Source organism: Takifugu rubripes, chromosome 2 (assembly GCF_901000725.2).
Source record: "Takifugu rubripes chromosome 2, fTakRub1.2, whole genome shotgun sequence".
NCBI lineage: Eukaryota > Metazoa > Chordata > Actinopteri > Tetraodontiformes > Tetraodontidae > Takifugu > Takifugu rubripes.
In genome coordinates, this window is record NC_042286.1 from 11,755,980 (window position 1) to 11,770,111 (window position 14,132).

The 14,132-nt window shown below is 47.7% G+C and overlaps 1 protein-coding gene across 1 annotated transcript; it reads left to right on the top strand.

The window, feature by feature from the left end:
- The first annotated feature begins 10,994 nt into the window (after positions 1–10,994).
- gale (UDP-galactose-4-epimerase) lies at positions 10,995–14,040 on the top strand. The gene is made up of 11 exons (XM_003962415.3): positions 10,995–11,131; positions 11,799–11,927; positions 12,064–12,179; positions 12,279–12,392; positions 12,641–12,817; positions 12,887–13,000; positions 13,076–13,142; positions 13,246–13,331; positions 13,409–13,486; positions 13,567–13,681; positions 13,793–14,040. Exons 2-11 carry the CDS (start codon positions 11,807–11,809, stop codon positions 13,855–13,857), a joined length of 1,053 nt encoding a protein of 350 aa, XP_003962464.2. The 5' UTR covers positions 10,995–11,131; positions 11,799–11,806; the 3' UTR covers positions 13,858–14,040.
- The last annotated feature ends 92 nt before the right edge of the window (positions 14,041–14,132 follow it).

Below are 14,132 nucleotides of genomic sequence, written 5' to 3' on the forward strand. Positions count from 1 at the left end.
CCGTTTAAAGTTGAACAAAAACAATTCAGAAATGGCTTATAATTTTCTGTGTGTCAGGGGTTTGATGTTTATATAAGAATTCTGTTCTCCCAGACGCCTCTGCGCGCTCTGGAGCCACCCGGCTCTCCAGTTTTACTTGTTGTTCCGCATCTATTAGTCGAGCTTTGTTGGGACTGAACGCTTTGATGGCATTTTAACGAGTTCCTCTTCTCCCCCTCGTCATTTCTGTGGGGCGCGTGGGCCGGTGCGCCACCGAGACGCATGCGCGTGTTTGATCAGCGGCGCGTGCTGCCCTGGCGTATTGGCGCCTAATTAGCATACAGCTGCAGCCGCCCCGGCTACACCCTCTCCACACATGCTATAGATATTTTTATTTCCTTTCCGCGGCTGGTTCTACTGTCAACATCCACAGATTAAAGTTAATATATATTTACAATATGGTTTGTTGCTCAGTTCTCGTGGTACGGGATTATTTTACAGCAGGTTTGTGCAAACACTCCTTTCAATAACCCGATTAAATCCTGAGCCAGAGCCAGTTCTTACCTCGCTGCACCACCTACAGGTTAAATAATTAATATTGAGCACAAACGGAAAGTTTATTCCCGGCCCCTAAAGCATCGCCTGTAGTCTCTGTCAACAATTAAACGGGTTACCAGGGGAGCCGTGGAGCAGTTTAGTTGTTTTACCGAGATTAGATTAGCTTTATTCCGCCGCGGCCGCGCAGTAAGGCTGCGCTGCTTCCCAGAAGAATGATTGTCCGCATGTGCTTCCCTCAACCCCCGAGCCAATTTGAAAGTGCAATAGGACATGACTGTAATTGGTGCTCACTACATGGCCACCTCCGATGCATCGTCAATCAATTATTGTAATGGATTAGCTGAGGTTCTATTCTGGCCGGGTGTAATCTGATAGAGCGCTCTTTCAGCACCATGGAGAGAGGCAGCGAGGGGACCCAGATTTAATCAGGCTGAATGTGGCCAGAACACGAGCTCCGCTCCAGCCTTTGTCCTCGGAGGTGACAGCACACAGGCAGCAACAAAAGCAACATTTTTTATTTATGCACACACGAACTGTAAATGCGCCCCAGCTCCGTGACGTCATTAGTTGGAGAGGCCGGAGCTACAAACGGGAGCTTTGCTTTTATTGTGTTTAGCAGCAAACCTGAAAAGATGCACGTTTTCGGATTTCTACACGCGATGGCCTCGATGTGGAATGTATTATCAGCTGTTTCCAAGCATGGAAAGAGAGTTTTTCTAAACCTGAATCCTGCAATACTGTTTTTAAAAATAGATGCTTATGACTCATTTAAAAAAAAATACCTCTGATATACTTTAAGTGGGAAAGTGTCTTTATCCTGACTGAATACAATTAAAGCTGTCTTCTGTTATTAATTAGCAATCAGCTGATGTAGCCTGGCTAATTCTACCTAGCTCATCTGTCTGTGGTCCCCGTTGCATCCTCCTCTGCTGATTCCTGACTGGCCTCTCAGAAGATCTGGAAAAACCAAAACCCATTGTAGGTGGTCTCAGAGGGGTCGGCGTGTCATGGAACAGCAGCCATCACGGGCTTGTAAAGAGCGACGGGGAAAGTAAGCTTTTAGGACGCAACGACAGGCTGTAGTATTCAGCAGATCAATGGGGAAATGCAGCGTTTGTCCATGAGAGCTACACAAAGGTCAGCGTCTAGACTTTAAAGTGTACTTTAGGAGCATACCCATGAGACCGGGTTACTCTGAAAAGCTCTGCAAAGTGGTGCAGCTCAGTGCTTAAGACTAATGGACCCTGGTGTTGGCCGGGAACGTCCCTGATGTCGGATGACAGCGATGCTGATGACTCTGAGAAAAGGCCCATAGGTTTCCGGGTAGCTGCACATTAGCGGCGCACTGCTGCACATCTGGAACGGGATTATCTCCCCCGATCCCCGGTTCAGGTAAAGATCAGACAGGGAGATCGGCTGACGGCGAAGTTCTGGAGGGAAGCAGAAGCTTCAAAGGGACAACGCGGGGCCGCCTCCTCTCTCAAAGTGACCCTCGTTAAAAGAAAAGGCCGTATTGGCGGCTGCGGTCCCGGGGGCATCATTTAGCTCTAATTCACTCATCAAAAACATCAGCGTGTCCCTCAATCGTCCCTGCGGTCCGGGGGTTGTTTGGGGTTGCGTCTCCTGTCAGAAAACATGCCCTGGAATGTTAAACACTAATTCACCCCGGAGCCGTGGAGGTGGATAAAGGGATTGTTCTATCCCGGAGCTGATTAGAAACAGCTCCGGCCCGCTTCTCCCCTCTGAGCTCACCTCTGACGTCGGCCACATTCATTTCTGTATTCATGAGCGGAGGAGAAAGTGCAGGCGGAGCGGCGGCCGTATTACAGATAATAAGGCCAGCGGGCACCACATTCGCTGCCACAGGTTTCCCCCTGCTCAGCCTCATTCAATTACTTCACAAGAGTCCTCGGAGGCACAGCTGCACTATGGGGGTGAAGAGGAGTAAATTGAGGTACATTCATGTAGACACACACACATGCATGCAGCTCACCGTGCCGAAGTGGAGGACACACACACTCGCACACACAGACCAGAGTATAAAGGATCTTCCTTTGCAGTCGATACACTCCTGCAAATAGACACACACACACACACACAAAAATCCACCCTGTGTTGCTCACTGGCCGGCAGGAGATTGTAATGATATAGATAATGACCGCAAGTTAGAAAAATGAAATCAGGCCCACTGCTCCGAGTCCATATATGAGGGCGCCATTATCTTGATGAACGTGTGGACGGCAGCTGGATCATCAACGGGCAGCAAAGAGAGACTCTGGCAGATCTAATGAGCTCCTTCTGTTGACGTGTGGAGCAACACGCTGGTCTCAAACCAGCTGCAGCTTGGCTCACTGACCTGCACATCAGAGCCGGACCCTGCTGTGTTTGTTTGTCTCTTTGTTAATTGTTTATTTGTTTGTCTGATGCGTTTTTTTACCTCTCTAACTGTGTGTGCTGTTTCGGGCTGCTGTCTGTGGTCCTGAACCCGCTCGACCGCGTTTTTAATGTGACATTTAACTTTATTGGAATTTTCTGGGCGATAATTGAAGGTTTTTTTTTTTTAATCGTTTGTTTTTATCCGCTCTGTAAAACCTCTAAAAAATAATAATCTCTGCCTGTGGCGGCGAGATGGCCTAATCAGCAACAATAACGGGGCTTTTGACCTGCCATGTGTCGTTAAAGTGCGTTTCTAGGTCAATTTTAATGTGTGTTTAAACTCAGAAATAGTTGCAATTATTGTGTTTTCTACGAAAACTTAAAGGTTATTTTTTGAAATATTCTTCATCAGTGAGGAGGCAGATTGTGGTCGGAGGCAGGATCACCTCCTCTAAATTAAGCCTCCTCTAAATGGCACAACAAAGATGTTTTTTTTAAATAAAAAAGACCAAAATTAATAATCTCCCAGAATGTTTGGCACACGCAGGCGCTTCCTTCATGTGTATATTGAGAGAAAAGCCCTTTGTTGACCTTTGACGCTGGAATGCCGCATTTCCAAAATGAAGAATGCCCAGAATTTACCCACTCTTCATTAGAAGGCAGGATTTGCATTCTCTCATAATTGTGCTGCTTCCTTGATTATTAAATGATCACCCTAATTAGGGAGCATAATAGGGTTAATCAGACTCTGCTCATCACACTTATTATTATTCCTGAAAGAAATGAAAGGAAAAGATACAGTACTTGATTAATAATATCAGCCTTTTCATCAGCAGGGCTGCTGTTGCCCCGCCCCCTCCCCCACCCGAAATTAATATCGTGTTGTAAATGGAAGGAAGGAGCTGGCCGGACACAGACAGATGAAAGATTTCGCTCAAATTAATTAAGCAGTAATTATGCTGTGGGAGTTGGGGGCAGTTTGCATAATGAGCCCTATCAAAAGAGATCAGTCATGGAGAGGAGCCGCAGAGTTTCCATACAGCCCTCAGATGATGCACGCACGCCCCTGCACAGTTTGAAGAGGGCTGGCAGAGGAGTGGGAAGAGGGCTAGAGCACTTCCAGTCCCCGGTCCACGAGTGCCTTGTTGGCTCCCTCCTCTCACTGCCAACCGGAAACCCATCATATATGATCGCACCACCTCCGAAGGTCCGACACGTGTCCCGGGGCCGCCGGCGTCCCCCTCTCCTTCCCCTCCGCGGCTTGAATGTCAGATAATGAATTCCCAGTTCTGACGAGAGGCAATAAGAACCAAATGTCCCTTTAAATTTGAGCTAATCACAAACAACCTGCGTGCAGGCTCGGGGGAGCTTTAAAGACCCTAATCACCTCTCAGGCCGCTTCTTGTGGCGTTCAGTTATTGCTGATCAGGGACCAAACGGCGGCTATCCGTTTAGTCAGACGACGGGAAAAGGGATTAAACGGACAGAAACTCTCCTCGGTCTTAATCGCCTGTTTAATCACAGCTACTGCACAGAGGTGAGTTACTGGGAAAGATCTACGGCAATCACGCGGCGGCTAATCAAGGTACAAAGCCCGAGACTGCTCTTCGAGGACTCCGAGTGGAATTACAAAGACTATGATTAGTTAATCAAATGAAGAACCCGGTGTCCTTCCTTTATTTGTGTATACACCTTATCTAAATGGAAATTGTATAGGCCAGGCGCTCTCACAAGGGCACATCTACATGTGAATGATCCTCCTCGAGCGTTCGACGGCGCACGGCGAACAATCATCATGTTAAGGCATCGGGGGGGGGGCTGAATGATGTTTGTTGGCAATGCTGGTGTGAATGGTGCAATCACACAGTCTGGGGTTAAGTAAATCAGGAAGCACTGCTTGGAAACATCTCAAGTATGAGGGAGGATGCAGGCGTGAACGTGGAGACTGTCGTTGGGTGGAGGTGGAGGGTGGAGGTGGAGGTGGAGGTGGAGGGTGGGGGGGGTTTGATAGTCAAGGTGCCTCCATTAGTGAACGTCCTGTCGCTCCTTACATTCCTCACTTCGCCGGGTTCAGGCTGTGATCCAGGTGGTTCCCTCACACCTGTCATGTGGTTCCTGATGTTTTCCAGCACGTCATGTAGGAACGTTCCAGGTGATCGCTGGATTGGACCGGAACATTCTGGACTGTTACAGTTTCTCTACCTGTCTGGGCTGGTCTCAGGGACCAGAACACACGAAGGAGAGTCGGCGGAGAGGAGAATTTGGGCAGAACGTGATGCTTCTTAGCTAGAATTGAAGAAATAAAGGGGATTGTTGTCGTGGCAATGCCCTGGGAGTGACTGAATGAGCATCAGGTGAGGTGTGGAGTACAAAAGAGGAAGCCTGCTGTCCTGGGGGGGCTTAGGACTGCAACATAAAACAACCTTTCAATGGTGGGAGAGAGTAAAACTTGCTGAGAATCTACTTCAAGCATGCAAAGACTTCCATTGAGATGGATTTGATTTGGATGGAAAAGCCACCTGGACATTTGTGGGACACGCCTGACTGATCCACGGTGTGTGGACATGCGTCCGTCTGTCGGACCATGTCAGCGGAGAATTCCCCTCCGCTGCCTTGTGTCGACTTCCTTCCAGGCGCGGTAGACTTGACCTGCTCACTCCTCCCAGCACCACCTCTATTATATATTAGTGACAGCCGCCTTTTGCAGGGGTGGGGGGTCCTCTGCAGAAGGTACGGGGTCATGGGTGGCTCCAATCCATCTCTGTCTGCCAAAGGGATTGATTGTGTGCGGGGCAGGAGATGGCGGGGTTTCATTCTGATGAACGATAGGGGGGGACCCTTTGACTCCCAGCACATGGCAAGCAGAGGCGGGACTATGATGGAGGGTCATGGGCAGCTGGTGGGGGTAACTGGGCTGCATCTGGGGGCAGGACGAAGCCAATCAGGGGTTTAGGTGGATCAAAAAGAAAGTAGGTGTTGGTCAAAGCCCCCCACCCAACCGTCCGAGTCTATCACGTAGGCCATCCATCACTGCTCCGGCTTTGTGGTTAGCATAGCAGTCAAAAGCTAATCGCATCATCATCAGGGATAATGGAGACGACAGCGAATGTAAAGTAGCAGCAGCAGTTTAGGGACATCGCGAGTGGGCTTAATAGCAGCTGCACGCAATGCGTAAAGACATGTTGGAACCAATTATCAGAGCAGAGAAGGCTAAGTGACGTTTGTTTGAACATCAGTTAATGGTTACACGCGAGGGGAAGACAGAGCTGGCTGCTTGGAAACGATCGGCTTCCTCATTTCTGATTTGAAATGAACCCAGCGTGAATCTGCAGGGATTTCCCCCCCATATTGTGCTCTGAGAAAACCCTGTCCTGATTAAGAAAATGAGAACACGTCTAGTGTGAAGAAGACATGCTTGATATCCTGTCAGCTGCTCTAATTTCCCAGTTCTCTGCTAACCATCGCAGGACCCCAGATATGCATACTGAGCAGGAGCAGGCTGCCGATGTCTTACACCCGGAAAACAACACCGCCCACAATGGAATCAACAATTTAATCTTTAAATCCCACCACCCAGGAGAAGACTTCAGAGTTCTTGACTGAGTTCTGACTGATCCAAGCCACCCTGGGATGGACGTTAAGCACAATCTCTGCCTCGCTTCAGCGAGCTGCTATGCTAGCTTAGCTCCAAAACCAACCTGAGAGGCCTCGGGACGGCCACCTGACCGCCAAGCAAACGCAGAGACGGAATATGACGCGTCGCTGCACATTTTGATGCTCTTCGCGCGTTTACCTCCTCAACAGTTGCGCACGGCGGCGTGTCGTAAAAGAGAGGAAACCGTGTCAACCAGGTGAACGTGGAGCCTGTAACCTGACCCGCTGTTGACAGAGCAGGGACAGGTGCTCCGACCTGGCTGATCCATACATGCATGTTGGAGGTCTTCCATTAAGGCAGATTGATTCGGCCCATTAAAGGACTCTGGGCCGGGCCTTTTCCTCTGCCGTTGCCATGAAATTTGCAATGCGGTCTGGAGAGAAACGGGAAAGGAATGTTTGATGTTTGCTCGGATAATTCTGGAAACATTTTGTTACACGAGACAAGAGGCGAGCGAGCCTCCCCGCAGATGATGTCTGGACCCGGAATGGAATAGTCTGCCTTTGAAAGCTTTGGTCCAACTCTAAAAAGGCACTTGAATTTAATAAATGTTCTTGGGGCTGAGGAACATTTCAATCCCGAGGTTCCAGAGAGGTTTAAGAGCAGAGGGCCTGAATATGTGTGGAACGTCTACCGGATTTAAAAAAAACACACACAATCCAAATGAATTCTGACCAGAGTTATATCCCATCCTGCTCCAATAAGACCCCAAATGCCAGATAAAGGTTTACGGGCGGCAGGCAGACATCTGCCGCTCTGCGATTGGTTGACAAGGCAGCAGCAGTCTCACCTGTTATCCACAGTCCAGTGCATGGTAAACACGCTCCCCGACAGAGCTGCAGGGAGAACGGGCCCATCTGGTCAGCAGCATTAACAACCAGCTTTTTAACTATGCTTCCAGGAACAGGAGAAGGGCACAACAGGCTATATCAGCCAATAAAAACAGGCTATGCATGACATTTAGCGCCTGATGTGAGGCTTAGCAGCGTGCAGCTTACCTACTGTCTGCAACAGCCCCTGGCAATAAAACAGAAGGCAATCAGATGGAGCGGTGGGGACGCGCTGTGTAAAGCTGCCCGCCTCACTTCTTGATCCCATAACTTGTGATTAAAGATGGGGACAGAGTGTGAAGTTAAGCAAAAATAAATACATCAGGGAACAGAGCGACTCTTTTGGATCTTTACAGGATTGAATTTGCCAAATACTCTCATGCACGAGAGCATGTGTTAATTAAAAGATGTTTCCTCCATATTTTGTGAAGCTCTGTAGTTAAAATGAATGTAAGAAGAAATAAGAAGATAAGAAACATGTTATTATCTACATACTATACTCTTGTCCTCAGTAAATACACTTTTTTATCATAATAATCTGAAAGGTTCTAAGATCACAGGAGTGTACACACACACACACACACACAGCCGATTATATATACTATATACCGTATATACAGGATGCTAAAGGATGTTGAATGAAAAGTATGAAAGAGGAGCGCCTTCCCTAGTCTTTACTTGACTCTGCAGTGACACCTAGTGTTCAAACACTAATAGGATTATTATTATTATTATTATTATTATTATTATTATTATTATTATCATCATCATCATTACTACTATTGTTATTACTATTGATGTTATTATTATTAACAATAATAATAAGAATAATAATTTTCCACCTTGTTCAAAGATGTAATTGCTGCTATCTCTGGTTAAATTTAGCCAAGGAAAATTTAAATATAATACATTTTCAATTTTTCAACAGTTTTCACCAGTCTCAGTGAAGAAAAACACAACATGTCTGAGCTGCTGTGTGTCTGTCAAAGCCGTTGTTAATAAAAGCCTCCGTTATGCTGCCGGCACTAATGCACAGAACAGACTGAAGCGGTGCAGAAAACAGGGACAACGCTGGCTTATTAGATATCTGATGGGGCTCTATTTTTACATCAACCTCTGCACTTGACATGTAAAGTCTATAAATGAGATCTATAGTATACAAAGAGGTTCAGGCTGGAGCCTGAACAGCAAGCAATGGGCCCTCTACAGCTGCTGGCAGTAATGAGGATAATTACCCCAGTAATAACATTAGCCTATCTGAGGGAATGGAGGGGAAGGACAAGTGTTTGTGCGTGTGTGTGTGTGTGTGTGTGTGTGTGTGTGTGTGTGTGTGTGTGTGTGCGTGTGTGTGTGTGTGTGTGTGTGTCCCTTTCCTTCCATCTCACTTGCAGTCGCTCCCTCATTCCCCGAATCTCAATATCTCTTTGTTAGCCCACAATAATTGTGTTTGGGCCTCATATCCGCCGTATCAGATTCGAGTTTGTACAAGGTAATTAGCAGGGGAAGGGAAGCCTCCACACCAGGAGGACAAATGCCCTCATGACATCATCCCGGCTCTGCTCAGGAGGGGAAGCTTTTTATCATCTCCTCCTTTATCCTCCTCCTCATCTTTCCTGTCCTTCAGCTGTGAGGAGGGCAGCCCTGGCCGGGGCCACAGCTGTACCTGGAAGTCGGTGACGGTGAAAGGAGGAGAGTTTGGATTTGGATTAGGGAAAGACAATGGAGAGAATGTGACTGTGTGGTTGAGATGGAGGTCTGCCTCTTCAGCACACGCCGGTCGTGTCCAATCAGCTCTGACCAGCAGGCAGCGGGGGAAAGTTGCTGCCGCTAATGCAGGCCGCCCTTCATTGAGATGGTGCGTCCAGCTGGGGGAGCGAGGGGATGAGGGCAGGATTAACTGGCACTCAGGTGGGGAGACAGAGGGGAGGGGGGGGCAGCCTCTCTCTCCACCCGTCCTTCACTCTTTCAGTTCTTGGTGAATAGATGGAGGGTACCCAGGCTTCCTGGACACGGGAGGGAAAGCCTCTGCTTGTCCTGGAGTCAAATGAAATCAAAACGAGTCCACCTTTCACTTCGTTACTGTTGCGGCACCAAACCCATCCAGCTCCAGTTCCGTGGGGGCATGAGTGAAAATGACTTTACAGCCAATAAGTAAACTGTTGATGAGTGCGAGGGACGCGGAAGATGGAGAAACCGCCCCTATGTCGCGTGTTAATTACTGGCTTTGTGTGACCAACTGTCTTGATGAAAGAATTCTTTTAACGAAAGAGGCTAATTAGAGTAAAAATTCTGTTGTCAGTGGTCATTTTTCTCATGACTTTCACTCATCCTGATTAAACACAGTCTCTTTTCCCCCGACCCACATGCAGAAGCTGATGCTGGTTTGGGTGGGCAGCTCGGACCCTGGAGCCACATTAGGGTTAACCATCCATCTAAGCATCATCTTCATCGCCACATCGTCCCACCTCACATCTGCCGCCAACCAAGAAGGTGGGACTACAGTGGATTTAGGGCGGGCTGGCTCTAACAGAACAACCTTTGCTTTTAGAACCTTTGAATGCGCCAAAAGGCTGCGAGTCATCATTTCTCCCCTCTGAGTTTGAAATGATTCCTTCTGTTTCTAATTCTCTGTCCTTTCACAATGGTTGGATCAGATGCCGAATGAATGCCATTTTATTTCACCAGCCTTTGCACATTTGCAGGATACAGTGTTAAGTGTAACAATCTCTGTCTTTTCTTCACTAAATAATGTGCTCTCCAGGTGTTTTAGGCAGTGAAATTCAAATTAGGTGCTTTAAAGTAGTAATATTAATAATGATATACATGTATATTAATACACATACATTTATTGCGTAGTCATGACAAGTGTTTGATGATTCTTTAACTATATTATTAATTATATTTACAATCCGAGTTGTAATGTTGCAGGATGTGGAACTTGTTTCACATACTCTTCCATTATTGTCTTCAAATTTAGAATAGAATAGACAAATAGAGGAACTAGAGGAAGAAACATAAATGTGACACATGAGATTAGTTACATCCTTCCAGTGCTTTTATCCAATTAACCTGTTTTTTGCCCCAATCCGCTATGAATGTTAGGTAGAACTTAACTGATTCTTGTGTCTTTGTGCACCGTATTAAATTAATTTCGAATAGAGTGAAACGTGGCACTTCTCTCTCTCCATCTGCTTGTGATCTTCTCTGTAGGGGACTCTGTACAATTGCCCCTCTGTACCAATGGTCAGAGGAGTGGCTTTATTGCAACGTCTCTGACGTCATCCGTGAGTCGGAACGTTCAGAAGTTGAAGGCCTTTTCGGTGCCTGTCGTTAATCCGGTTTAAACTTCAGTATAAAAGGACGTGTTTAGTTTGACAACGATCATCTTGCGAAAATGTAAGCTTCCATTGCGGCAAAGCTAACACATGTTAGTTTTTTTGTCACGACTGTAAGCTAAAGGCAGAATTCCACACTTAAATATTCTTTAGAATAATGTTGAGTGTGACGAATCAGAGACGTTGGGGCTTTTATTTTGAAGTGAGAGAACCCGGATTTCCGGCGGATGACGCTAACTTGGCTCGTTCCACGTTTTACAGGAAGTAAAGAAATGTCGAGTGGAGAGAGCGAAACTTGTGAATGACCTGACTGACACACTTTCATTCAAGCAGCCCGAACTCTTTTACCTGCCTTCAACGGAGACAGACGCATCTCTCCCGCAAACCAGGGAAAATTAGTAAGTTTCCCGCAGATATTAGCTGGATTTCACATGTTGTTCCGTGGTTGACTGAGTCGGTCCATGGTTTGTCTTAACCAGATGAGATCACAGTAAAATGTATATTTCTATGAACTAAAATGAAATGTATAAGGGCATGTGTGTTTATTGCTTCTTATTAGAATTTACTTGTTACACGGGTCATTGATGTCTTGCAGATATTTATAACCACTGTAATAGCAAGGCTGGTCGCAGAAGCACAGTTGTTATTACGATAAAAGACACTGAAATGTTTTTGATGATGACGGTTTAAATAGAATGAAAACACCAGTGTCCACTGTAGGGCAGTCTAGACTGATTCTAACAGGATTTGAACCCTTTATTGACCCATTTGTGCTACATCCCAGCAGAATAGAGCAATTCTTGATGTGCCCCAGTAGTTCTACCTGTTCCATCAGATAAAGTTCTCCACTTGTTGACCTAACAGTATATGGGCTGGTCTCAGATCTTTCAGGCGTGTTCTACAGGACGGTCAACAGCTGATCCTCTCTCATGTCTGGAGAATGGTTGTTAAACTGCAGCTGCAGTCAGGAGTCACGCCGCGGCGCGTTAACCCCGCCCAAATGACCACCACAGGATTCCTGCACGGAGGTTTGACCCTCTAACCGAGGTTTGTGGTGTCCGACAGGTCCTCAAATGGCTGAGAAGGTGCTGGTCACAGGTGGAGCCGGCTACATTGGGAGTCACTGCGTGGTGGAGCTCATTGAATCCGGTTACAAACCAGTTGTGGTGGATAACCTGAGCAATGCCGTCAAAGGTACTTTTCTTTTGATTTGGAAGGGAGCGGAGTGTCATTGTTGTGTTTGTGTTGTACACACCTCTGTACATACCCTGTGTGTGTGTGTGTGCGCATGTGCGTGTGACTTTTGTGCCTTTTCCTGCCATAAATGTAGGCGAGGCAGATGTGCCGGAGAGCATCCAGAGGATAGAGAAGCTTCTGAACACCAGCATTGAGTTCCATGACCTCGACCTTTTGGACAAAGCTGGCTTGGAAAAACTTTTCAAAAAGGTCAGAAAGTTGCAAGAACGTATATTATTACAGGATTCAAGGGCGTAGGTAAACCGCTGCGCATCATCTCTTCTTTCTTTCTTCTTTGTGTTGTTGCAGCATTCCTTCGGGGCAGTGATGCACTTCGCGGGCCTGAAGGCTGTCGGGGAGTCAGTGGAACAACCGTTGCGCTACTACAGAGTCAATCTTACTGCCACCATTAACCTCCTCGAGGTCAGTGACGCCTGTGCTTCGTCCTAAATTGGCGATCCTCTTCTTCTATGGTGTTGTGCATGAAAACCTGTGCTTGTCTGGTAGCGCGTCGACTAATTGACACTGCATCCCTGTTAACATTGTCAGAGATCATTGCTTACCCTGACGTGTGTGTGTGTGTGCGTGTGTGTGTGTGCTTCAGAGTGTTACCAAACCGCCCGCTGACTGTACGCGTGTGCCGTGTTTGTTTGCATCTGCATGTGTCTCAGGTGATGCAGGCTCACAGAGTGCACAATTTGGTCTTCAGCAGCTCGGCCACGGTCTACGGAGACCCTCAGTACCTCCCCATCGACGAGCAGCACCCCGTCGGGGGCTGCACCAACCCCTATGGCAAGACCAAGTATTTTATTGAGGAGATCATCAAGGACCACTGCAAAGCCGAGAAGGTGGGAAGAACAACGACGACTCTTTGAACAAACGACGCCTGCGTGCTGTTACAATCCCCTGCTCCGTAGGACTGGAATGTGGTTCTGCTGCGATACTTCAACCCAATCGGCGCCCACGCCTCCGGCCAGATCGGAGAGGACCCTCAGGGAATCCCCAACAACCTGCTGCCATATGTCTCCCAGGTACCTGGACTACCAGCACAGGCAGGTTCTTTCCACCTTTCGTTACTGATCGTGCCTGAATTGTCCCTCCGGCAGGTGGCGATCGGGAGGAGAGAGTGTCTGAGCGTGTTCGGGAACGACTATGACACGGTCGATGGGACAGGTAACTTTGGTGGAGGGAGGGGGGCTGCTCATTGTAATAACCTGTAATAAAGCACCATTTTTTTTAAATGATCGTGCAAACAAGGCTGGATTTCCCTTGTTAGGTGTGAGGGATTATATCCACGTTGTGGACCTGGCGAAGGGACACATCGCAGCTCTGAGGAAGTTAAAGGAGAGCTGTGGCTGTAAGGTAGGCGGTAGAACGCGAGGAAGGCCTTTTCCGGGCTGGTTCCGTTAAAGCGTTTGTGGGACATTGTTTCTCTGCAGACTTATAATCTTGGAACGGGGAAGGGCTACTCTGTGTTCCAGATGGTAACAGCCGTGGAGAAGGCGTCAGGCAGAAAGGTGAGTGGATCTGGCGCGCAGGGGAGTGTGTAGAACATCGGTACGTCGTCTCCACGGTGAACTCGCCGTTGTTTCTGCAGGTTTCGTACAAAGTCGCGCCGCGGCGGGACGGAGACGTGGCCTCGTGTTACGCTGACCCCCGTTTAGCTGAGACCGAGCTGGCCTGGAAAGCTGAATTTGACCTGGAAAGAATGTGTAAGGGCGGAAACATCGGCTCCTCGGCCTGTTTGCGTTTATCAAAATCCCCCCCCCCCCCCCCCCAAACTCTTCACGGCCTTTCCACAATAATGTTTTGTGCTTCCTCAGGTGAGGATCTGTGGCGCTGGCAGTCCAAGAACCCCACAGGATTCTCCAACGGGACAGCGTCCTGATGCCACACGGCCACCGGCGCTGAAACCCAGTTTTATCGGTTCTGTTCCCGCCAAGAATAAATGATGACGCTTAATCGGAGCGTCACTATAAATGAACGGGTTTTCTATCTACCTGGAGTCAGCAGAATCCAGGTTTTTGTTGGTACTTTCAAATCATTCTGAAATAAATTCCTCATAACACTGTATTGAAATGATTACTAGGCGATTAAGTGCTTTTCTGACCCATGTGAGAATAATATTAAGCGGCACAGAACCAAAGTGTGAGTGTCACAGAC